This window comes from Dreissena polymorpha, chromosome 7 (genome assembly GCF_020536995.1).
Source record: "Dreissena polymorpha isolate Duluth1 chromosome 7, UMN_Dpol_1.0, whole genome shotgun sequence".
NCBI lineage: Eukaryota > Metazoa > Mollusca > Bivalvia > Myida > Dreissenidae > Dreissena > Dreissena polymorpha.
In genome coordinates this window covers 83589825-83614648 of record NC_068361.1, presented here as the reverse complement: position 1 = coordinate 83614648, position 24824 = coordinate 83589825, and the positions used below count along the sequence as shown (strand labels likewise).

Below are 24824 nucleotides of genomic sequence, written 5' to 3'. Positions count from 1 at the left end.
GCTATCTTGCATAGCATAACACATTCTGATAAGTCTGCTTGCATCAAGATTACACTTTTACACAGATTCCTTTAACTTATTTGTACCTTTTAAACAAATGTTGCACTTTAAGCAATCTCCTTACCCTCTAAATAAATGACGAACCATTGGAAATTATCTTTCCACAATTTTATTAGTTTTTTGGAATCACAGACAATGAATCATTATGGTGTTTAGGCACAAATATTTCAGAAGCGGCCACCACCTGTGCTCTTAAATCTGCGTGTATACTCTTCACAACGTTTTTTTCAGATAGTTCAGCCACGTAACGAATTGTGAAATATTTGGCCCCCAAACTGTTTATTAACGTTTCTTAGACATTCTGCATTTAGCTGCTGACATTTGCCGCAATGGAAGTAACTTTTGTATAACTTTATAATAAATTTAATAATTTACCGGCTCAAAACCAGTGTTTATTTATACTTTCTACTAGTAATACAGCCCTACTAAAGGTCACTGTATACTGACTCAAATCAAATGCGGTACAAATGGGAAAGGTACAATGAAAATAATAAAGCGATTGTTATTCCTTTTTTCATTTTCATGATCGTTTTCTGTGCGTATGATTTTTTAAATTTAAAATTGTTTTCTGTCAAATACAAAACAATAAAACAAATCTTATCTGTTGCCCTGCATTGATATACTAAATCAATTTTACTAAGCTTTGAAGGACCTTTGAGGAATTTCTCAATTATATACCATGATCAAGCAAAGTGTAAGAAACCACTTGTACAACAGTAAAATAACCTGTTGGGATGAGTCTGGCATAGAAATTCCACAGCCCTAGGCAATGTTACTTGTACAATGACAGAGGCAGATATTACATAATCCCTTTAATGGGAACTATACCTACATCAATAATGAGGGAAAAGGATATCTCTTCAAAGCTGGAAAATGTTTCCCCATCCATTGAAGTGATTCTGTTACCAGATCAACTAGAGCTTTATCACAGACGTGACGAATACCCCACATGCCGCATTGACACATAATATTTTGCATGTCGTCTTCACAAAAAACAGCGGACACCATGCTCAATTTTTTAAACGCACTAAGTGACCTCTTGACCTAGTTTTTGACCCAGAAAGGCCCATGTTCTAACTTGGCCTTAAGATCATCTCCATAAAACTTCTGACCAAGTTTGGTGAAGATCGGATGTAAACTACTTGAATTAGAGAGCGGACACCATGCTGAATGTTAAAAAACGCACTAAGTGACCCTGTGACCTAGTTTTAGGCCCGGAATGGCCCATGTTCAAACTTGTCCTAGAGATCATTTAGATAAAACTTGTGACCAAGTTTGGTGAGGATTGGATGAAAACTACTTGAATTAGAGAGCGGACAACATGGTGAGGTTTAAAACGCACTACAATACACCTTGACCTAGTTTTTGACCCGGCATGACCCATATTCAAACTTGACCTAGACATCATCTAGATACAACTTCTGACCAAGTTTGGTGAAGATTGGATGAAAACTACTTGAAATAGAGAGCGGACAACATTGTGATGTTTAAAACGCACTAAGTGACCCCGTGACCTTGTTTTTGACCCGGCATGACCCATATTCAAACTTGCCCTAGACATTATTAAGATACAACTTCTGACCAATTTTGGTGAAGATTGGATAAAAACTACTTGAATTAGAGAGCGGACAACATGGTGAGGTTAAAAACACACTAAGTGACCCCGTGACCTAGTTTTTGACCCGGCATGGCCCATGTTCGAACTTGACCTACAGTTACAACTTCTGACCAAGTATGGTGAAGATCAGATTTAAACTACTTGAAATAGAGAGCGGACACCATGCTCAATTTGTGAAACGTACTAAGTGACCCTGTGACCTAGTTTTTGATCTTGCATGGCCCATGTTAGAACTTGGCCTTCAGATCATCTAGATAAAACTTCTGACCAAGTTTGGTGAAGATCGGATAAAAACTACTTGAATAAGAGAGAGGACACCATGCTGAATGTTAAAAAACGCACTAAGTGACCCCATGACCTAGTTTTTGACTCGGCAAGGCCCATGTTCGAACTTGGCCTTAAGATCATCTAGATACAACTTCTGACCAAGTTTGGTGAAGATCGGATGAAAACTACTTGAATTAGAGAGCGGACAACATGCTGCATGTTTAAAACGCACTAAGTGACCCCGTGACCTAGTTTTTGACCCGGCAAGGCCCATGTTCGAACTTTGCCTAGACATCATGTAGATACAACTTCTGACCAAGTTTGGTGAAGATCGGATGAAAACTACTTGAATTAGAGAGCGGACACTAAATACAGACCGACAGACAAGTTCACTCCTATATACCCCCCTAAACTTCGTTTGTGGGGGTATAATATAGTGGAAATGCTACCTCATCAATTTAGTGGAAATGTCAGCCTATCAACTTAACGGCAATGTCACCATATCAAAAAAGGGTAAATGTTCATTATCAATGAAGATGAAATGTTACCGAATCAGAAATAGGGAAAGAAAAACTCATCAATGAATGAGGAAATGGATAAAAAGGTATTATCTCACCCAACATTGAAGGGGGAAATAGATATAATGAATGAATTAAGCAAAAATATTTCATCATCAATTAAGGCACAATGGATTATGGAAAAATATTACCTCATCAACAAGACTATTGCCAAGCAATAAAAGTCCCCTACAGGCTCCACCATTGTCAGAAATTCCACCATTGTCAGAATATTTTTTTTATTTGTTGCCATAGCAACCACAATTTTTGACGTAGGAACAAAATGAAATGTCGTGCATAATGTCCATATTGCCATCGATCCATGTTCCAAGTTTCATTAAAAAATATTAAGAACTTTTAAAGTTATCGCAGGATCCAGAAAAACACCATTTTCAGCAGTATTTCTAGTCTATTTGTTGCCAAATCAACCAGAATTTTAGACGTAGGAACAAAATAAAATGACGTGCATAATGTCCATTTTAGCATCTATCCATGTTCCAAGTTTCATGAAAAAATATTTAGAACTTTTAAGGTTATCACAGGATCCAGAAAACCACCATTTTCAGCATTATTTGTAGTCTATTTGTTGCCATAGCAACCACAATTTTTGACATAGGAAAAAAATGAAATGACGTGCATAATGCCCATATTGCCATCTATCCATGTTTCAAGTTTCATGAAAAAATATTAAGAACTTTTAGTTATCGCAGGATCCAGAAAAAACACCATTTTCAGCAGTATTTCTAGTCTATTTGTTGCTATAGCAACCACAATTTTTGACGTAGGAACAAAATGAAATGACGTGCATAATGTCCATATTGCCATCTATCCATGTTTCAAGTTTCATGAAAAAAAAAGAACTTTTAGAGTTATCGCAGGATCCAGAAAAGTGTAACGGACTGACGGATACAAAACCATAAGTCCGCTCCGGTGAAACCGGTAGGGGACTAATAAAGGGGGAAATTGATTCATGTAAAGTATAACCTGATCAATGAAAATGCCTATGGATGAATGCACAGTATTACCTCATCAATTAAGGGGCAAATTGATTCATTTACAGTATCACCTGATCAATGCAAAGGCCAGTGGTTAAATGTACAGTATTACATAAAGGGGCAAATTGATTCATGTAAAGTATTACCTGATCAATGAAAAGGATTGTGGATGAATGTACTGTATTACCTCGTCAATAAAGGGGCAAATTGATTCATGTACAGTATCACCTGATCAATGAAAAGGCCAGTGGATGAATGTACAGTATTACCTCGTCAATAAAGGGGATGAGCACGACAGCCTCCCAGTCTTGCTGCTTTCCATTGAGATCTGTCTCAAACTGAGGGGGGTAGAAATCAATCACTGGAGACGAGTCATTGATCATCAAGCTCTGAAATGATATTGTGGATAACATTACAATCAATGAAATGGAATAGATGCTCCCAAATGATACATTTTGAAGATATAAGGGTTGTGTGAAAACTAACAAGTGTACAAGGGGTAATTACTCACTGAAAACTCACTCGAGCGTAATGACACGTAAACGTCCACACTGTTTGGTTACTGCATTTACTATTAATAAAATTTGGATCATAAGTTCCTGTGATATAACTCAGAAACATAAATTTCACTTGAAAATGTAAACAGGTGTATATGACATGTCATTAGTGTCCAAGATATAACACAGAAAGGAATTATAATTCAAAAGCCAATAACCCTTATAAATGAATTAAGTGGAACGACCTTACAATAGGATGTGCATATGATGTCCACCATAAAAGGAAAGTGCAGATAAAGTTTAAAGACATGTTCATCATTACTTCCTGAGATTTTGCATGGAAACAAATGAAATATTAATAACCATAGAGCAATAACTCACTAACAAATCATTGGACTGGAACAACCTGACTAAGATACAAATGTCAACCCTACAGAAATGTCACTTATAAAAGTTTAATCAACTTAGAAACATTAGTGTCTTGAGATATCTTGCTGAAACAAAAGCATTTAATAATCATAGGGCAGAAACTCCCTGAAAAATCACTGGCATGGAACGTCCTGACAGGGACACCCATGTCCTACATTTATGGATGCCGCAAATCAAGTTTCATCAAAGTCTGAACTTTAAGTGTCTAAGATCTCACATGGAAACAACAAGTAGCCTATTAAAAGTCAAAGGGAAATAACTCCTAGAAAAATTATTGAACTGGAACAACCTGCAAAGGATGGGCATTTTTAACAATCTATCCCTATGTGATAAAATCATGGGGCTGGAATGGCACTATAAAATGTATTGTACTTGACACATTATAATTAAGCTGAAATAATAAACAATCAATAAACTGCAAATATATCCTTACTTTTAACTCACTCAATTGAACCTCATTCTCAGAAGACTGGGCTTAATGCATGTGTGGAAAGTGTCAGCACAGATTAGCCTGTGCAAACAACACAGGCTAATATTAAGGGACAACACTTTCTGCCCAAACTGGATTTTGTGTGAGAAGAGACTTAGTTTAAATGAAAACTTCCATGAAAAAGGAAAGTGTAGTCCCTGATTCAACTTTGTAAACTGCACAGGCTTATCTGGGACGACACTTAAAAGTATAAAAGCCCTGTTTTCCCAGTGCGAACTGGTTCAATAAATACCTTACATTGAACTTGCCTAATTTAACAAAATTAAACAATCGCAACTCAGTAAATTGATGTGTACCCACCTGATATGGCGGTGGCAGGAGATCTTTACTGGCTGCAGGCAGCACGGCCATGAGCTGCTCAAATGGCAGGAACGGGGTGCCCAGGTCAAAGGTCAAGGACATATCCTTGAAGTCCTTAACGTCACTCATGTATGGTGCATAGTGGTGTGGGTAGAACCTGGAAAACAGGGAAAATATCATTGATATCTTGCAGTTAACAAGAAACCTCCAAAAACTTTAGTTTGCATGTATTAGACTTTTTAATCTACTGAGTACAATTTTACAATAACAGCATCAATTATGTGTATAACAAATTTTTCCCTAAGATTACTTATGTAACTATGACACATTTGAACGGACATTATACACTTAAATTATTGGTTCAGTACATAATGTCCAGAAATTCTTTGTACCAAAGTAGTCTATAACCGCAAACATTTATTGAATGGCTTAAATGGTAACATTCTTTTTAACAAAAAAGGTTTGTGTGATATAGGTCAAACCTAGATCCGCTTTAGAAAACCAATGTATTATGCAAATAAATGCAAGCAAAAGCACTTGCAGCAGTAATATCTTATGTTTTATTTGTTCCACGGTTGAATGCCTTGCTTTAAGAAAACATGGCTTCAAGCATGTGAGTTAAGTGTTCATCTGTTAAGTCCACAAAGGCTTATCAGGGACAACACTTCCGGTTTTATAGAACTATAGAATAATTCATTAGCAAAAATTTGGTATATAGGGGAAGTACATTCCCTGATAAGAGTGTGTGGAGTGCAAAGACTAATCTGAGACAACACTTTCTGCTCATGCATTAAGCGCAGTATTCCAAAAGCGCGACTGATATATGATTTTTTTTTGCAGGATCGTGCATACCAACTCCAAGAAGGCACCCCTTCATAGTAATACAGCAGAATCCACTGAATGCCTCTCACATAGCCTTCTGCTTGGTCACGCAGTACCTCACTGAATAGACAGCGTTCAGGGGAATTAAACATGTGAGCTGGATATGAAACTAGACAATTGTTTTCATCTATTTAAGGAAAAATTCTACATCCATTCAATCATATCAATTTGTTTAATATATATGTAACAGATAAGAAATAGCCTTTCTTTAAATATTATAAGAATAATGCCAAATAGCTGCTGGACAATGTGGACACACATTTCCCCCTCCCTAACATCATGGTCCCCTGCTGGACAATGTGGACACACATTTCCCCCTCCCTAACATCATGGTCCCCTGATAGACAATGAGGACACACATTTCCCCCTCCCTAACATCATGGTCCCCTGCTGGACAATGAGGACACACATTTCCTCCTCCCTAACATCATGGTCCCCTGCTGCACAATTAGGACACACATTTCCCCCTCCCTAACATGATGGTCCCCTGCTGGACAATGTGGACACACATTTCCCTCTCCCCAACATGATGGTCCCCTGCTCGAAAATGAGGATGCACATTTCCCCCTCCCTAACATCATGGTCCCCTGCTGGACAATGAGGATGCACATTTCCCCCTCCCTAACATCATGGTCCCCTGCTGGACAATGTAGACACACATTTCCCCCTCCCTAACATCATGGTCCCCTGCTGGACAATGAGGACACACATTTCCCTCTCCCTAACATCATGGTCCCCTGCTGGACAATGAGGATGCACATTTCCCCCTCCCTAACATCATGGTCCCCTGCTGGACAATGTGGATGCACATTTCCCCCTCCCAAACATCATGGTCCCCTGCTGGACAATGTGGATGCACATTTCCCCCTCCCTAACATGATGGTCCCCTGCTGGACAATGAGGACACACATTTCCCCCCCCCCCCCCCCCAACATGATGGTCCCCTGCTGGACAATGAGGACACACATTTCCCCCTCCCCAACACGATGGTCCATTCATTGCTGGACAATGAGGATACACATTTCCCCCTCCTCTTGACAAAGTCTGATCTGCCTGGATGACCACCCACCTGTCCGCTTAGGATATCCAATAATTTGGTGTACTTTTTTAAACAGGGGCAAACAAGTCCAGGTATAAGTTTCTTATGTTTGTAAACTGTCTCCTTTGTTTTTGGAGTTTGTGACCTAATAATTTTACTTCACTTACGGAGTGACATGTTCATACTTCATCTTGGTCATGTAATAGTTCCTCTTGTATTTATTGTACAATGTGTCCTCATCTGAATATTTCTCTGAGAAATCATCTGCAACAGACACACAATCATCTAGAACAGAAACACAATCATCTGCAACAGACACACAGTGAGAAATCATCTGCAACAAACACAAAATCATCTGCAACAGACACATAATCATCTGCAACAAACACACAATCATCAGCAACAAACACACAATCATCTGCAACAAACACACAATCATCTGCATTAGACACTCAAAGAGTGAGAAATCATCTGCAACAGACACACAATCATCTGCAACAGACACACAAACAGTGAGAAATTATCTGCAACAGACACACACTCATCTGCAACAGAACACAATCATCTGCAACTGACACACAAACAGTGAGAAATCATCTTCAACAGACACACAAACAGTGAGAAATATCTGCAACAAACACACAATCATCTGCAACAGACACACACTCATCTGCAACAAACACACAATCATCTGCATTAGACACACAAACAGTGAGAAATCATCTGCAGCAGACACACAATCATCTGAAACAGACACACAAACAGTGAGAAATTATCTGCAACAGACACATATTCATCTGCAACAGACACATAATCATCTGCAACAGACACACAATCATCTGCAACAGTCACACAATCATCTGCAACAGACACACAATCATCTGCAACAGACAAACAATCATCTGCAACAGACACACAATCAGCAATTATTTGGAACCAATTCAAGTACTGCTGGGTAACTTAAGGCATTAAAAGAATGTTTTTGAATGTTTTGTCAATTCTAAGTCTAAAATTTAGGGACATCTGAAACTACTGACCATTATAGCCAGTTACATTAAAGAAAGTACTATTTTTATTGGCTTAAGACATTTGCTCAAATATTTATCATATTTATGCAAAATAATCTGCAATGCTATCCAATGACAACACTTTGATATCACATAAAGGTGTACCCATTTAACACAAACAATCATGCAGTAAAGTTTGTTACCGTAATGATATTTTCAAAGAATGTATTTTTTAATCCTATTACTTATTATTTTCAAAAGAAAGGGTCGTATAAACCAAAGCTTTAATTCAGGGTTCATACAGATTTTCTCCAATAAAAATCAAGCATTTTTTAAGCACTTTTCAAGGGAAAAATCAAAATTCAAGCAATTTTTAGTCCAACCTACTGAAAACTGTATATTATTCTGTGTCCAATAATGACAACATTTTCGCTAAATTGGTATCTTCTCGCTTAACATTCTATGTGACTTACAAGTCACTTACAAGCTTTCTTTGACTCCCGCAACTTGAGATCCCCAGCCTGCTGAGAGAACGTGTCAAAGTCAAACTGAAACAAACACGGCATACAGTTGTGTAGATAGTATGAGCATTGCTCTGGAAAAAAGGGTTTACTATTTGTGCAAAAAGTAATGTCCCAGATTAGCCTGTGCAGTTTGCACACACTTATCAGGGACGACACTTTCTGCCTAAACTGGGTTTTCACTAGGAAGAGCCTTCTTTAAACCAGCAGATATAGTTGTCACTGACTGCAGAGGCTAATCTGGGACCATCCTTTATGCAAATGCATCAGGTCACAATTTCCCAGAGTACTACCAGTTTTCACTAGGCTTCTCAGTAAAATCCTTACTTATGTTGTACACAACTTTTTTTTAACCAAATTCTTTATTCGGCAACCAATGTTTATTGCTAACATAAACAAGAGGGCCATGATGGCCATGAATCGCTCACCTGACTAACCAAATACGATCCCAACCCAGATTTCATAAAGATAAACATTCTGACCAAATTTCATAAAGATTGGATGAAAACTGTGACTTCTATTGTCTTCACAATGTTTTTCTATTATTTGACCTAGTGACCTAGTTTTTAACACCAGATGACCCAAATACAATCCCAACCCAGATTTCATCAAGACAAACATTCTGACCAAATTTCATGAAGATTGGATGAAAACTGTGACCTCTATGGCCTACACAAGGTTTTTCTATTATTTGACCTAGCGACCTAGTTTTTGACCCAACATGACTCAAATACAATCCCAACCCAGATTTCATCAACATAAACATTCTGACCAAATTTCATAAAGATTGGATGAAAACTGCAACCTCTATTGTCTATACAAGGTTTTTCTATTATTTGACCTAGTGACCTAGTTTTTGAACTAGTGACCCAGTTTTTGACCCCAGATGACCCAAATACAATCCCAACCCAGATTTCATCAAGATAAACATTCTGACCAAATTTCATAAATATTGGATGAAAACTGTGACCTCTACGGTCCACACAAACAAATTGTTGGCGGTTTTTCTATTATTTGACCTAGTGACCTAGTATTTGACCTCAGATGGCCCAAATACAATCCCAGCCCAGATTTCATGAAGATAAACATTCTGACCAAATTTCAAAAAGATTGGATGAAAAGTGTGACATCTATCGTCTACACAAAGTGTTTCTATTATTTGACCTGGTTTTTGACCTAGTGACCTAGTTTTTGACCTCAGATGACCCAAATACAATCCAAACCCAGATTTCATCAAGATAAACATTCTGACCAAATTTCATAAAGATTAGATGACAACTGCGACCTCTATTGTCTACACAAGGTTTTTCTATTAATTGACCTAGTTTTTGAGCTAGTGACCTAGTTTATGACCCCAGATGACCCAAATACAATCCCAACCCAGATTTCATCAGGATAAACATTCTGACCAAATTTCATAAAGATTGGATGAAAACTGCGACCTCTATTGTCTACACAAGGTTTTCCAATTATTTTACTTAGTTTTTGACCTAGTGACCTATTTTTTGACCCCAGATGACCCAAATACAATCCAAACCCAGATTTCATCAAGATAAACATTCTGACCAAATTTCATAAAGATTGGATGAAAACTGTGACCTCTACTGTCTACACAAGCAAATTGTGGACGAACACACACACGCACATACGGACGCCGGACATTATACGGTCACATAAGCTCACCATGTCACTTCGTAACAAGTGAGCTAAAAATACTTAAATTATTTTGGAAAAAATTCCATACTACAAGTTCACATATTATACAAATTATTTTGGCTAAACTACTGTTTCAGTCAAAAGTCTTGAAAAGGCAATCGAATCTTGGCTGAGCAAATGTCATCATAGCTGACATTAACTTAAGGAAACTGGACGTACCTTTGAGAGTTCAGCGAGGTATTTTTCAAACCTTTCTAAGTTCAGCCTTCCACCATTGTTAATGTATCCTGAAATAAACATTTCAAGGATAATGCGAAATTATTGATTAATCTTGAAGAAGATATTTCAATTATAATCCCCATATTTAATGTATCCTGAAATACACATTACAATAATTATCATAGTTTGTTAATGTATCTTGATAATGATATTTCAATGACAATCATCAATTGTTTATGAATCCTGGAAACAAAATTAAATGATCCAACAAAATTGTATAAGTATCCTCAAGTAGACTTTACAGTGATATTCCTCATTTATTTATTTATGTATCTTGACAGAGACATTATGATGATAATCCAACATTTTTATTGCATCCTAAAAAAGACATTTCAATGATTACTGTGACTGTTTCATTAAATGCATCCCAAAAATATTCATTTTAAACATGTCAATATTTTGTTTACATGAATGAGCAAGAATAATGGAATTAGGGTAGTTGTCAAGCTTGTCAGTTGTCACACTTAACTCCATGCATGTCCTTGTACCCATAAATATTTCAATGAAATTCAAGATAACTATAGATGCAAAGCATTAAAGGGCGTTGGGAATTTCAGTGTATAAGGCACTCAATAAAGTTACATGGAATGATTTTTTTCTACTGTAAATATTAATATAATGGCCGATTATTTCAAACAAAATAGAAAAAGATACTGGTATTATCTATGATTTTGTGTTGAAAACCCCAAATATTTCATAGTTCATTTTATTTACATTGGTTTCCTTTTTTTACTGGCATCTGTGTGCAGTTTTCATGAATGGAACAGAACTGTGTAAGTTTTAAAAAATCTGCTTCATCTTGTAAGCCTAATTTCATATTTTTCGCAACTTCAAGGGGAGATGATTCTTAACTTATTCTTACGTTGCTCATTTACGATAGGGGTTGAGTACTCATTGATATGAAAACACTGTAAAAGTTTTAATGTGTTTATGACCCCCCCCCACCCTTTCTCAAATATATTTCATGGGCATAATGAAAACAGAATGTTTTTTTGTTTGTTTTTTTAAAAGACTTATTTTCTTCGTAAGATATTACAGGCATAAATACATAACATACATACAAGCATACAAAGCATATATTATAAAAAGTATTTTACGAACATGTATTAGAGGGGTACATAAAACTATTCTATCTGTGAGATACAGCAAACATACATTTAAGCATGTTATTTACAGAAAATTTAAGTACAACTATTTGAGTACAGCATATATGAGGTTATGAAACATACATTCATTTTACAATTTATACAGTGTACTATTTCAAGCATTATACCCTACCAATTTGCTTATACATATTATAAGACTTATGTTGTAGGTATGTATGTAAATACATAAAAAAAAATCAGACTTCACAAAATATTTGGCGGTTTAACAATATTTAAAGTATGTAGTTAATGTGTTATGTATGATTAGTGTTGTCATTATGGGAGATGTCTACAAATATTTTTATATATAAGGGACCAGTATCTTAATTCATCATCTGTTTTAAGTGTGGTTTTATATATATAACATAGTGCTTCATACTATTTACATGCCCAAAAGTTGAGGGGGTTGTGTTTTTCTTCTGACAATGAAAAATATACCGTTAAATTTCCAGACACAGAATGTTTAGATGGTTCATTTTTGGGGTCGTGATTCCAAGTATTAAATCTTGACATGTTATATCAATATTTGCACTTGGTCTTCCTCTATTAATAGTTTCAACAACATATTTAACAATTTCTTGGGAATATGGACAATACCAAAACAAGTGTACAGTATTTTCTACTTCATTATTACAAAAAGTACATAGATTATTGGCAGCAATTTTCATTTTAAACATAAGCAATTTTGTTCCTAAGATTCTATGGACTATTCTGCACTGGAACCATCTAATATATGTATCTTTAGTTAGTTTAAAAACAAGTTCATATGTGTTTTTCCAGTCAATATTAAAAAATTCTGAATTCCATTTTGTTTGACATGCTGGAACGTCGTTGTTTTTTATTAATATTTTATAAATATGTTTATCTTCTTTTGGGCTGCTTACTATTTTCTTCATATATATGTTGGTAATATAGGCCCTTGAATTTTATTGTCAAAAATCGCCATATCTTCAAAATTTTCTATATATTTACTTATTTTGTTTATAAATCCTTGGTAAAACAAAAAAATTATGTTTGTTCCGACATGTTCGTCCAAAGATTCTTTGGAATTAAAGCAATTTCTTTCTGTCATAATATCTCTCACAAAATGAATACCTCTTTCATATAGACTTTTAATATAAATATGACGGTTGTTAATTTTAAAATTATGATTGTAAAATAGAGGCATATCAAGAATATCATTACAACTTATTATAGGCAGCTTTTCAATATACAAAGCATTGTTTAAGAACATCAAGCCAAAATTTATTTTTCAGGTGTAAACATATTTTCTCTGCATACATTTTGCCAGTATTAAACATAGTTTTAAAATATATTATCGATTTAACTAGTGTATAACCATTTCCCTCTCCTGAAAATAATCTTTTAAGCCATGTTATTTTTATGTATTTTTCAAAAGAAAATACATCTATCATATCAAGCCCACCTTCATTGTATTTCTTAACAATTACACTAGCTTTTATTTTGCTTTTTCCTGCCCAAATGAAGTCATAAAATTGTTGATTAATTGTTTTCATGATGTCTATTCTTGGAGTGGGTAGTGATACAAAATAAGTGAGTGATTAAAGGTAGAAGAAGTGATTTGACAATAGCTATCTTTTCAAGTGGTGTTATATTTCTACGGTTCCAATGACTTATTGTACTTTTTATACTTTCAATTTTGTTTTCGAAATTTATCATTATCATGTTTTCTAAGTTAACATCAAACAATATTCCAAGAACTTTAAAAGAAGAAGCTCCCCATGTCAGTTTGAATTTGGTTTTTATTGATCGTGTACTATATTTCATAGAACCTATCCAAATTAAATAAGTTTTTTCATAGTTAATGTTAAGTCCAGAATGTCTTGAAAATTCATAAAGCACATCTAATGTACAATTAAGGGATGATTCTGACCCATCAAGAAGTAGAGATGTATCATCTGCAAATTGAGATATTTTATATTCTATGTCTTTTATTGTAATGCCTTTTATTTCTTAGTTTTTCCTTATTTCAATAGCAAGAATTTCTGCACATATAATGAAAATGTAAGCACTGATGGGGTCTCCTTGACGACAGCCCCTCTCTATATAGGAAGTGTTAGACAAGAATCCATTGATTTGTATTGAGGCCATAGTATTATGCATAAACATAGATTCTTTTTTGAAACATTGGCCGAAAATTAAAAAAGCTAATGGCTGTTTCTATAAACTTAAACAACAAGGTATCGAATGCTTTCTCAAAATCGATAGTCATAAGTAATCCAGGTAAATTATTATCTTCAGCATATTTTAATATATCATAAAGTAATCTAGTGTTTTCACCAATAAATTGACCTTTAAAGAAACCAGTTTGATTTTTAGAGATTAAAATATCAAGTACTGTTTTTAACCTATTTGCAATTGAGCCTGATGCTAGTTTGTATACTACATTTAATAAAGTTAATGGTCGCAGGTTTTTCAAATAACATCTCGGCTTGTTTTCTTTTGGAATGCAAGTTATAATGCAATGCTTTTGTGTTATTGACAAGGAGTTTATCATAAAAGCATAATTTACACTTCTAACTATGAAGTGACCTAATTTATTCCAAAATACCTTAAAGAATTCAGCAGTGAAACCATCCGAGCCTGGACTTTTGTCATTTTTCATATTTTTAAGTGTGGTAGATACTTCTTTGATATTAAGCAGTCCTTCTAATGAATCAGATTGAACTTTACTCAATTTTGGTATATTTACATTTGATAAATCAGCTTTTATATCATATTCAATTTCATAGTCATTTTTTTTGTATAGTGTTTTATAGAATGTAACAGCTTCATTTAAAATTTCATTGTGCTCATTTAACTTAGCACCATTTTCTAGTTCAATAAAAGGTATCGACTTGTTTGTATAATGGTTTGATTCAAGAGAGCAAAAGTATTTAGAGGGTTTTTCACCATCTTCAATCCATTTAGCTCTAGAACGAATAAATGCCCCTTCAAGCTTATTTTCCCGAACATTTTCTAATTTATTTTGTAAGGCAAGAAGTTGGTCTGCATTAGTTTCATTTAATGATTTTTGAAGTATATCAATCTCTTTAATTAAAGTAGATTCATGGTTTTTGTTGAGTTTAGTTTTATATGATGAAAAAGAAATAGTTTTTCCTGTTATTGAGACCCCTACAGTTGTAAGAGATAAATTTAAGACTATCCATTTACATTAAGGCATGATGAAAAATGTGCTTTAACATGTATATTACTAAACAGGTATCTAGGTAGACAATATACAATATTTCTATCTTTTAACTTCTGCATATTACAATGCGAGCCATTCAGCAAAATAAACATAAACATACAAAGGAACAGAATGTACAAATGGAGTTTTGACAAAAGGATTGATTGTTGCAACAATCAAACATTTAAACTAATTTACATCTAAATTCATGATTTTACAACATATATTTTACATTTTATTGTATTTGAGGTGTATCAAATTTCTCAAATCCGAAAGTGTACATACAGCTTAAGTTCTCGAGACAAGACATTATATTGTTACATATAAATGCTTTGAAGCATATGGTATTGTCTTAGCTCTAAGTTAAACTGAAATATCAGCCGAGATACCAAAAGAGTGTTTGTTTTAAGTCTTCATAGTTCACAAAATACCTAGCCTAGCTAAAAAAAATTAATATAAGTGTAAATAAAAAGTAAAGTTCATGTGACAATACGTTTTATTGTTTAATATAAATGCTTAAAAGCATATGGTATTTGTTTTTGATCTTAATTAAATACAATAAAAAAACTGAAAAAGTAGCACTAAATATGTTGGATATAGACAGTCATGATATATACGGACGTCTTAATTGTTAAACATGCACTCAGGCTCGTTTAAATTACATATGTAATAAACATCTTAAATAAAAGAGAACAATACATCATAATACATAGCATAATTACATAATACACTGCAATGTAAGAGTTGTGTCCTCGATATATAACACAATAACATCAAAATTAATTATACAGTTTCAAAAGTTGTGTTATTTCAAATTTCCAAAGGCGAATGGCCGACTCGTCGGAACTCCTAAGACATAAGATCCGTTTTCGCAATACACGGCTCAGTTTTAAAAGCACGACTAATAACATTACAACAGTATTTGTATAAATGCAAAAGAAAAGCCTTGTTAACAATTACAATGATTATCAAAAATTAAAAAACAAGTTGGAACTCAGAACTACAAAGACATAAGACCCGTTTTCGCAACACGCGGCTCAGTTTTAAAAGCACGTCCAATAACATTACAACAGTATTCATATAAATGAAAAAAGAAGTCTTGATAACAATATATACTAAGGATCATGAATAATATAAGAACAGCAGTAAAGCAATGTATATATCTGTTATAATGTGCAACAGCATCAAATGAGAAAGAACACTACAGTTTTGATAATTGACCTCTACATGTATGTTCATGTATTTGAGAAAAAGTTGTTCAGCCTGAATATATTAAGTTGAGAAATATTCATGCCAAGATTTTGTTATTATTTTTTACTAAAAAGGTCGAGACATTATTTAAGCGATAACTTTCTTATATTTATCACAAGTTGGGGTTGATTATTTCATGTTTGCTATTATGTTAAGAGAAGTAAGAATGTTTTATAGTGATACTTAAGTAAATATTACCATCTGTTCAATAACATAAAATTAAGTATTTTTGCATATTACTTGCAACATTTTTGACAAGGTTGTATTTTTCTTAAATTATTATTTTGTTTCGACTTTGGTATATTTTCATTCTTCGCATTTACAAATGCTTAACAAATGATGGATTAAATTAGATTGGATAGTGAGTATAGTAGACATGTATGGTTTTGAGCATTCTCAACAAGGAACAGACTATACACACGAAGTACGAATTAAGAACAGACTTTCTATAAGTAACAAGAATGACATACAATGACCAGTATATAAACAACAGCATACAAGTAACAGAAAAGGTACAAGATAGTTTATTATGTGTAGTTATTATTCACTATTGTACAAAGGTATAATTATATTCTTCATATGCAATTATTCATTACACATAATGACCTCCTAAGTTAAACCAGATAAGGACTATATCAATCTATTTGACCAAATATTATATCCTGTTGCTAACTATAGACATTGGATTTCTAAAGCCAACTTTTAACTCTATAGTCTATTCTCAAGGTAAATGCTTGCCATTGTATACTGTTACATGTAGTTTAGAAGGTTGTTTACTTATTCAATTATTTATATTTAAATTTAATTCCTAAATGTGAAAAGGGTTCTTATTTTCTCTACTTAATTTGTTTTAAACTGTACTGGATAGTACTTCCAAAATATTTACTTTAACAAATTATGTATTCTAGAGGTGAATTTCTGTTAAGTATGCAAAAATAGTGTTTAGATACAACAACAACAACAAAAAAAAAACAAACTAAACAAATTGCACTGGTTAATAAACTCATGAGATATCTATGTAATTTGTATTTAACAAATTTGGATAATATACTTAAATGACTCATATGTAAATAGGGACATACCAGTTTCTTTATCACTGTGTTCAGTTTATCATAGAAATGTTCATAGTTTTCTCTATTGTCTGCTCACACCTGATCTTCTGAAACGCCTGAACTCTTCTATCACATTGTTCACATAGTCATAAATATCAAATTCGATTCTTTCATCAGCAACAGTTTGTCCATACAATGACCCATTGAAATACCAGGCGCTTCTTATGTCTAGGTGTAGATGGAGCCTGTTGATAAGCCCCTGGTTCGCCTTTGTGACGTCATCAACCAGTTTGTAACCACCATTCTTCAGGGGGGCCCTTTTCTGCATAATGTTGGACTTTGACGAATTGTTCCTCAATTTTATAAGAACTGGCCTGGTTTGTCCCCTTTTAGTGGGGATACGGTGGATGGCCACTATATCAGTAAGGAGTAGGTCAACCCCTGCTTGTTTCTTTAGGATTGATGTTACTTCTTTGGTAATTGAATATTCGGTTTCCTCTCTATTTTCTTGTATATTTAATATTTTTAAGTTATTTTTCCTTGAATATTGTTCATTATAATTTGCTTTCATGTGGGCTAGTTTGCTAAGTTCATAGGTTTTTTCTATTTGCTCATGCATTGATTTGTCGTTGGTATTTGTTTTGTCTTCTAGAATTTGTATTTTGTCTTTGAGATTTTTGTTGTCATAATCCAATGAATCTTATTTAGCTTGCATTTCAACAAGTTTTTCACTGACTAATTGTTCAACCTTATCATTAATGTTTTGTGTAATTTTGTTCATTAGGGTTGTGATAGTGTTTGTAACCAGTTGCTCAACTTCTTCCTTCCTCAACATACCCTTGAGATCATCCCTCAAACTTGTTATTGTATCGGTCATTGCTTGTAGATGTGTTTGAATTAATTGAAATTCTTCCATGCTGGAGTTGCTAGCTTCCCTATCCGGGCGAGATTTTTTCGCAGCCTGTTTTGTTTGGGGTTCAACCCCTGAGAAGCTTAGTTTAGGCTGGGCTTTTGATGCAACTTCACTCATTGTGATAATTGACAAGTACAGTTATTGTCACACTATTTGGTTTTGTTAGTCTAGCAATTATTTTGCCATACAGTTATGTTTTAAAAACAAAAAATGGTTACAATAAAACAGCATATTTATTTAAACTAAAATGTCTACATCAAAACAAAAAGTTAACATAGAACACAAATACAATAATTTGATTCTACTGGGGCTTGAACCTTGGGCCTCTCGCATGTGAAGCGAACGTGTAACCACTACACTACGGAACCGCTTGAAAAATCACCTTCTACATTGTAACTAAGTTTTAATAAGTGAATGTAGTGTAACAGTTATCAATAAAACAATAAACCGTGTTATCTCTGTCGTCTCCAAAAATTGAGGAAAATACGCGTTAACCTAAACTCAAACAGCAAAAGTCTGTGCTATTGTTACAAAAACCACAAAATAAATATATTTTGATTATGTTTTGTTTTTATACAAAACCAGAAAGTTTCCAGGGTTTGCGAATATGCCCAGTCCCTGTGATCTTTTATTATTGCCCAGTCCCTGTGATCAGTTATTAATTAAAAGAATTAGCTTTGCATTATTTGCAATAAATGTTGTAGAAAATGTAATAGGCACAAATGCAGTACTTATTAACACTAATTTACACAAAAAATCACCACTATGCAAGATATTCTGACAACGAAAATATATACATTGATCCGTAAAATGACTTCTACTCCCATAAGCGAAAAACAAACGTATTACATACGAGTCGCCACACTTCAGTGCGACACCAATAAAAACTAGAAAACAACTATTGCGCATTTCACTTCTGCATGTCACAGTGCAATTTTAGCTTGGTTAAACAACAAAAGGGCAATAACTCTTCCTAAAACTTAAACTTTCTGCAATAAATAATTGAAGGAAGAGTTGTGGTTCTTCAGGGCCATAATTCCTCTAAATGATGCAAATGAAGTTAATAACTCTAGTAATTTATTCGATATGACCCTAAACAAAATTGGAACATGAAATTTAACAATATGTTATAGTGTCTTACTAATCCAAATTCCAATTTAATTGCCACATAACAAGTAGGTGCTTTAAAACAGTCTTCACTAATAAGAAACTTATTGACCTGAAGTTTTCAATAGATTTGAAAGGCAGTTCATTAGGTATGTTTAACCGCAGCAATTTCTATTGCCAATTTTGTTAAGAATTGGAACAGCCCAAATTGGCTAAAATCATAAGCACTAAAATCCCTCCTGAAATTCAGAAAATTCATGTTATGTTCTTCAGATTTTGATTAATGGGTTATTTTTATTGCGTAATACTTATTGCACAAACCCATCTTAATAGTCTTTCAAATTCCTTTGACCTAAAACACCTATTCAGTTTTAGAGGCTGTGCTCATTTTATTTGTTCATTTGCATATATAAAGGATCTGGCATGAGTTGTCATATCATACCATATTTTATGAAACAATCTAAGAAATTTTGTTAGTAAGCGAGCCTTTGGCGAGCTTACTAACGAATTTCCTGGACGAGTTTAATAAAATATGGAATGATATGACAACGAGTGTCAGATCTTTTTTATCACATGCTTTTATATGAGCAAATTAAATAAATATATATTCAAACATAATGAAAAATCCCAAATGTTGTTGACATTTCGTGACGTCATTTCAGCAAAATAACAAAATGCGATTGGTCAATAAACGAAAACTAAGCCAATCAAAACGCTTAAAAATGTTGAATTACACATGTGTAATAAAAAAAAATATAATGGTTATATTTCATGGCAAACAGTGTATGGCATGTGATAACAAGAAATGTGTTTGTCAGAAACACTGTCCTCTTCTGCGCCACTTTGATTTAGTTTTTTTTACCTTTAACCTTGACGGATGACCTAGATCTTGACCTTTTACCACTCAAAATGTGCAGCTCCATGAGATTTACATGCATGCCAAATATAAAGTTGCTATCTTCAATATAGCAAAACAGACCAACTTACAGAAAAACAGACAGACAGGGCAAAAACAATATGTCCCCAATTATAGTGGTGTGGGAAATAAAAAGAGCTTTTGAAACCAAATTGAGGCAGTGTTTCTAAACTTTGGGAATTTTTCAAACGCAATAGGGATTTTTTCCTTTTTCCATTTTAGGGAAAAGATTTTTACTGGTCATCAAAGAGAAGGAAAAAAGGGCTGAAGTGTTGCTGGCCTATGGCTGACCTGGCGACAACATACCTCCACACTGTGGCAGCACCTCACTATAGTGCTGGCCAATGCCTGACCTGGCGACTTCATACCTCCATACTGTGGCAGCACCTCCCTATAGTGCTGGCCAATGCCTGACCTGGTGACAACATACCTCCACACTGTGGCAGAACCTCCATATAGTGCTGGCCAATGGCTGACCTGGCGACTACATACCTCCACACTGTGGCAGCACCTTCATATTGTGCTGGCCAATGCCTGACCTGGCGACTACATACCTCCACACTGTGGCAGCACCTCCATATAGTGCTGGCCTATGCCTGACGTGGCGACAACATACCTCCACACTGTGGCAGCACCTCTATATAGTGCTTGCCAATGCCTGACCTGGCGACTACATACCTCCACACTGTGGCAGCACCTCCATATAGTGCTGGCCTATGCCTGACCTGGCGACAACATACCTCCACACTGTGGCAGCACCTCCATATAGTGCTGGCCTATGCCTGACCTGGCGACTACATACCTCCACACTGTGGCAGCACCTCCATATAGTACTGATCAATGGCTGACCTGGCGACAACATACCTCCACACTGTGGCAGCACCTTCATATAGTGCTGGCCTATGCCTGACCTGGCAACAACATACCTCCACACTGTGGCAGCATCTCCATATAGTGCTGGCCAATGGCTGACCTGGCGACTACATACCTCCACACTGTGGCAGCACCTCCATATAGTGCTGGCCAATGCCTGACCTGGCAACAACATACCTCCACACTGTGGCAGTACCTCCCTATAGTGCTGGCCTATGCCTGACCTGGCGACAACATACCTCCACACTGAGGCAGCACCTCCCTATAGTGCTGGCCAATGCCTCACCTGGCGACAACATACCTCCACACTGTGGCAGCACCTCCCTATAGTGCCGGCCTATGCCTGACCTGGCGACAACATACCTCCACACTGTGGCAGCACCTCCATATGGTGCTGGCCAATGCCTGACCTGGCGACTACATACCTCCACACTGTGGCAGCACCTCCATATAGTGCTAGCCAATGCCTGACCTGGCGACTACATACCTCCACACTGTGGCAGCACCTCCATATAGTGCTGGCCAATGTCTGACCTGGCGACTACATACCTCCACACTGTGGCAGCACCTCCCTATAGTGCTGGCCAATGCCTGACCTGGCAACAACATACCCCCACACTGTGGCAGCACCTCCATATAGTGCTGGCCAATGCCTGACCTGGTGACTACATACCTCCACACTGTGGCAGCACCTCCATATAGTGCTGGCCAATGCCTGACCTGGTGACAACATACCTCCACACTGATGCAGCACCTCCATATAGTGGTGGCCTATGCCTGACCTGGCGACAACATACCTCCACACTGTGGCAGCACCTCCATATAGTGCTGGCCTATGGCTGACCTGATGACTACATACCTCCACACTGTGGCAGCACCTCCATATAGTGCTGGCCAATGCCTGTCCTGGCGACTACATACCTCCACAATGAGGCAGCACCTCCATATAGGTCCTCCACAGAAGGTGCAAGGCATCATTGTTGATATCTAGGTTGGGCAGGTGGGGTATGAAGTCGTTGCCCACCAAAAAACCCATGAGAACCAAGTCATCAATCACATTCTCCAGGTTGTAATCGAAGTCTGTCAACGTATCACGGAGGGCATAGAACTCAATATCCAGGTACTCCCGGAACAGGGACAGGTGCAGGAGATGGAATGTGGTTTCTTCAAGTGTCTGGGGTCTACAAGTGTCATAACACAGAGTAGTCAAGATTCCCACTGAAAATTGTCATTTCCCACACATTGCTCAACTCTGCTTAAGATTTTTTTCAACCACGTCTTTTTCCCCATAGATACCCATAAAAAAAGAGAATTTTGCCAAAGTAATTACAAATAAGTGAGGGCCCCTGATAGTTGTTATCAATACCTCAATACTTTGGAAATAGTTACCGAATTCACATTTACAAACAGTGCTGACTCGTTTTTTGTACAAATAGTAGATATATTTAAATAGTTATTCTTGCTTGGGCATGGGAATTTGTGGATTTTAAATGTGTTAGCTTTGTTTGTATCTCTAGATAAGCCATAGTGGACGTTCCTTAGATCAAGAACATTCCGGAGAAGTCTGATATGCATCTAAAATGGGCATTAAATGTAGGAATCTGACAGGCAGAATGATTCTGCATTCTGAGGAAAAAGACTGGTTGGCTAAAAAATCTCAGTGAAACTGGCTCCAGTAGCTACCCTAAAGCTCAACTCATCTAGTAGATGATACATTATAGCATATAAGATATAACTATTTACTAGCTTCTCTAAATGCTACCGTATTTAAGATCATTGGGAGTATTTCAAAGTTGTGTTCAGTTTAATAATATTGGTTATGAATCATTAGAAAATGTCACAACATGTACGATGTACAATCTTCTAATAAACACAGAACAGCTCTTAATACATGATTGATCATATAAAAATAATCAATTAAATTCTACTGTAATGTACTAACTAAATTTGTGTAATGTTTATTAAAAAAATGTGTAAAGGACTAGGTTCACTTAGGGTCGAAAATGGCCCTATGGAGTATAAACAAAAATTACCTGAAATAATTATTTAATGTGTGTAGATTTGAAAAACATGTATTAAAACCGTAACAACATATATGGTATGGTTGCCATGGCAACACATTCACACATACCCATTTTTACATAATAAGTGAATAATGCAACATGTATCCATTATTTATGTATGTTAACTAGCAATATTAAGAACAATAAATATTATTGTCAATACAAATATCAAATGTGAATTGTAAGCATAGTAATTTACATTCTAAAACCTCCGTTTCCATGGCAACCATTTTTTTTTGCTGAGACAAATACATATTAAAGGCTCTATAAAGGTTAGAAATTAAATTATTACGCATATAAACTGGTCTATTTTTTACCGGATTTCAGTTTCCTGTGCATAAAAAATGCTCATAACACAGCTTAAGTGCAACGTTGTCAAGACTTATGGAAGATATACCCGTTTTTCATAATTGGTAGAAATGTTTACAACTTTGCAACTAACGTGATGTGTAGCCTCAAAGCGTTTACGTATGCTAAAAATAGCCGAAAGAAAATTAAATTTTAATTCTGTTTTAAACAATTTTTTACCAGCAGAAATTTACTTATTCGATCACTACAAATGTTTTAACCATTTAGAAGAGACCAACTTTGTGAGTGATACCGGAAAACGTTGAAAATCAACGATATATTTTTGGTCACCTGAGTGACTTTCACTTTCACTTTCCGAGTAAACAGCGATGTAAATAAACTGATTGTTTGTAAACACAATTGACTTGGAGGACACTATATTTTGAGCTCAAAACAAGTTGCATTGCTTATTTTTGCATGGTAATGTCCAATTGCATATACATATTGTTTTTTGATAACCTTTATAAAAAAAATATGAACATCAATAATTAAAAACCGGTAAATAATTACGGATCGTGACCTTTATAGAGCTTTTAATTGAGTTGTCGATACTTAACATTTATCAAATGACAATTTTCAAGCGCAGTCATTATACTCTCATGAATATGTCAATAAATATGGCTGTTGCTGCATCAAATGTTTATATTTAACAAAATACATATAATAACCAGCATTGCGCTTATAAACGACATTCTTCATGAGCAGTAACACAAGTTACAAACTCAAAACTTTATAAATGGTCAACAAAGATACAATCGTCCCTTGCACTAAAAACAACAACATATTGTTAACAAAGTTGATGTGAAAATAAACATTATAACATGGTTGCTATCGTAACTTTATCCACTGAAATACATGTCATATAAGCCGGAGATAAATAAATACGGCAAACAGTATATTATACAAGTTTAATGAATACACTTCAATAACAAACTACAATAAAGTCTGATTGAAAGAAATTGATTTTTATCGCACAACTAAACAATATGTAATAGGAACATTTTGATTTATTTTATTTACAAAGTTGATGTGTAAATAAATATTATTAAATGGGTGCTTTAATATCAGAAACCACAAAATATTTGTTATTTGTCTGCAACCTGACTCTTATTAACCCCTCCATCTCTCGGTACAGCTGAAGATTGCAGTCACTGCCTAGGTACTCTTGGATGTAACTGCCTGTGAATTTTAACTGGTAAGTACCTAGAGTCAATAACCGCAGTGTGTTGTCATCTAGAGATGGAAAGTCGAGATACTCATGGTTGGTATCAACCCACTTGGAGACACTTCGCCGTTCCAGGTTGTTTTCAAATACAAATTGCTGAAGCTGGTTTGAATGGCTCAGCAACTCTCGCATGCGTGCAGCCAT

At 35.3% G+C, this 24824-nt stretch overlaps 1 protein-coding gene across 1 annotated transcript in view; it reads right to left on the bottom strand.

The window, feature by feature from the left end:
• LOC127839885 (5'-3' exoribonuclease 1-like) overlaps window positions 1-24824 on the bottom strand; it is a 51650-nt gene extending 26826 nt beyond the window's left edge. The window contains exons 1-9 of the mRNA XM_052368277.1: window positions 24556-24824; window positions 21966-22225; window positions 10538-10605; window positions 8626-8689; window positions 7845-7994; window positions 7302-7419; window positions 6066-6155; window positions 5214-5370; window positions 3767-3886 (exon numbers count right to left, since the gene is read on the bottom strand). Of these exons, the coding sequence (XP_052224237.1) occupies window positions 3767-3886; window positions 5214-5370; window positions 6066-6155; window positions 7302-7419; window positions 7845-7994; window positions 8626-8689; window positions 10538-10605; window positions 21966-22225; window positions 24556-24824 (1296 nt within the window). The remainder of the gene's footprint in view (window positions 1-3766; window positions 3887-5213; window positions 5371-6065; window positions 6156-7301; window positions 7420-7844; window positions 7995-8625; window positions 8690-10537; window positions 10606-21965; window positions 22226-24555) is intronic.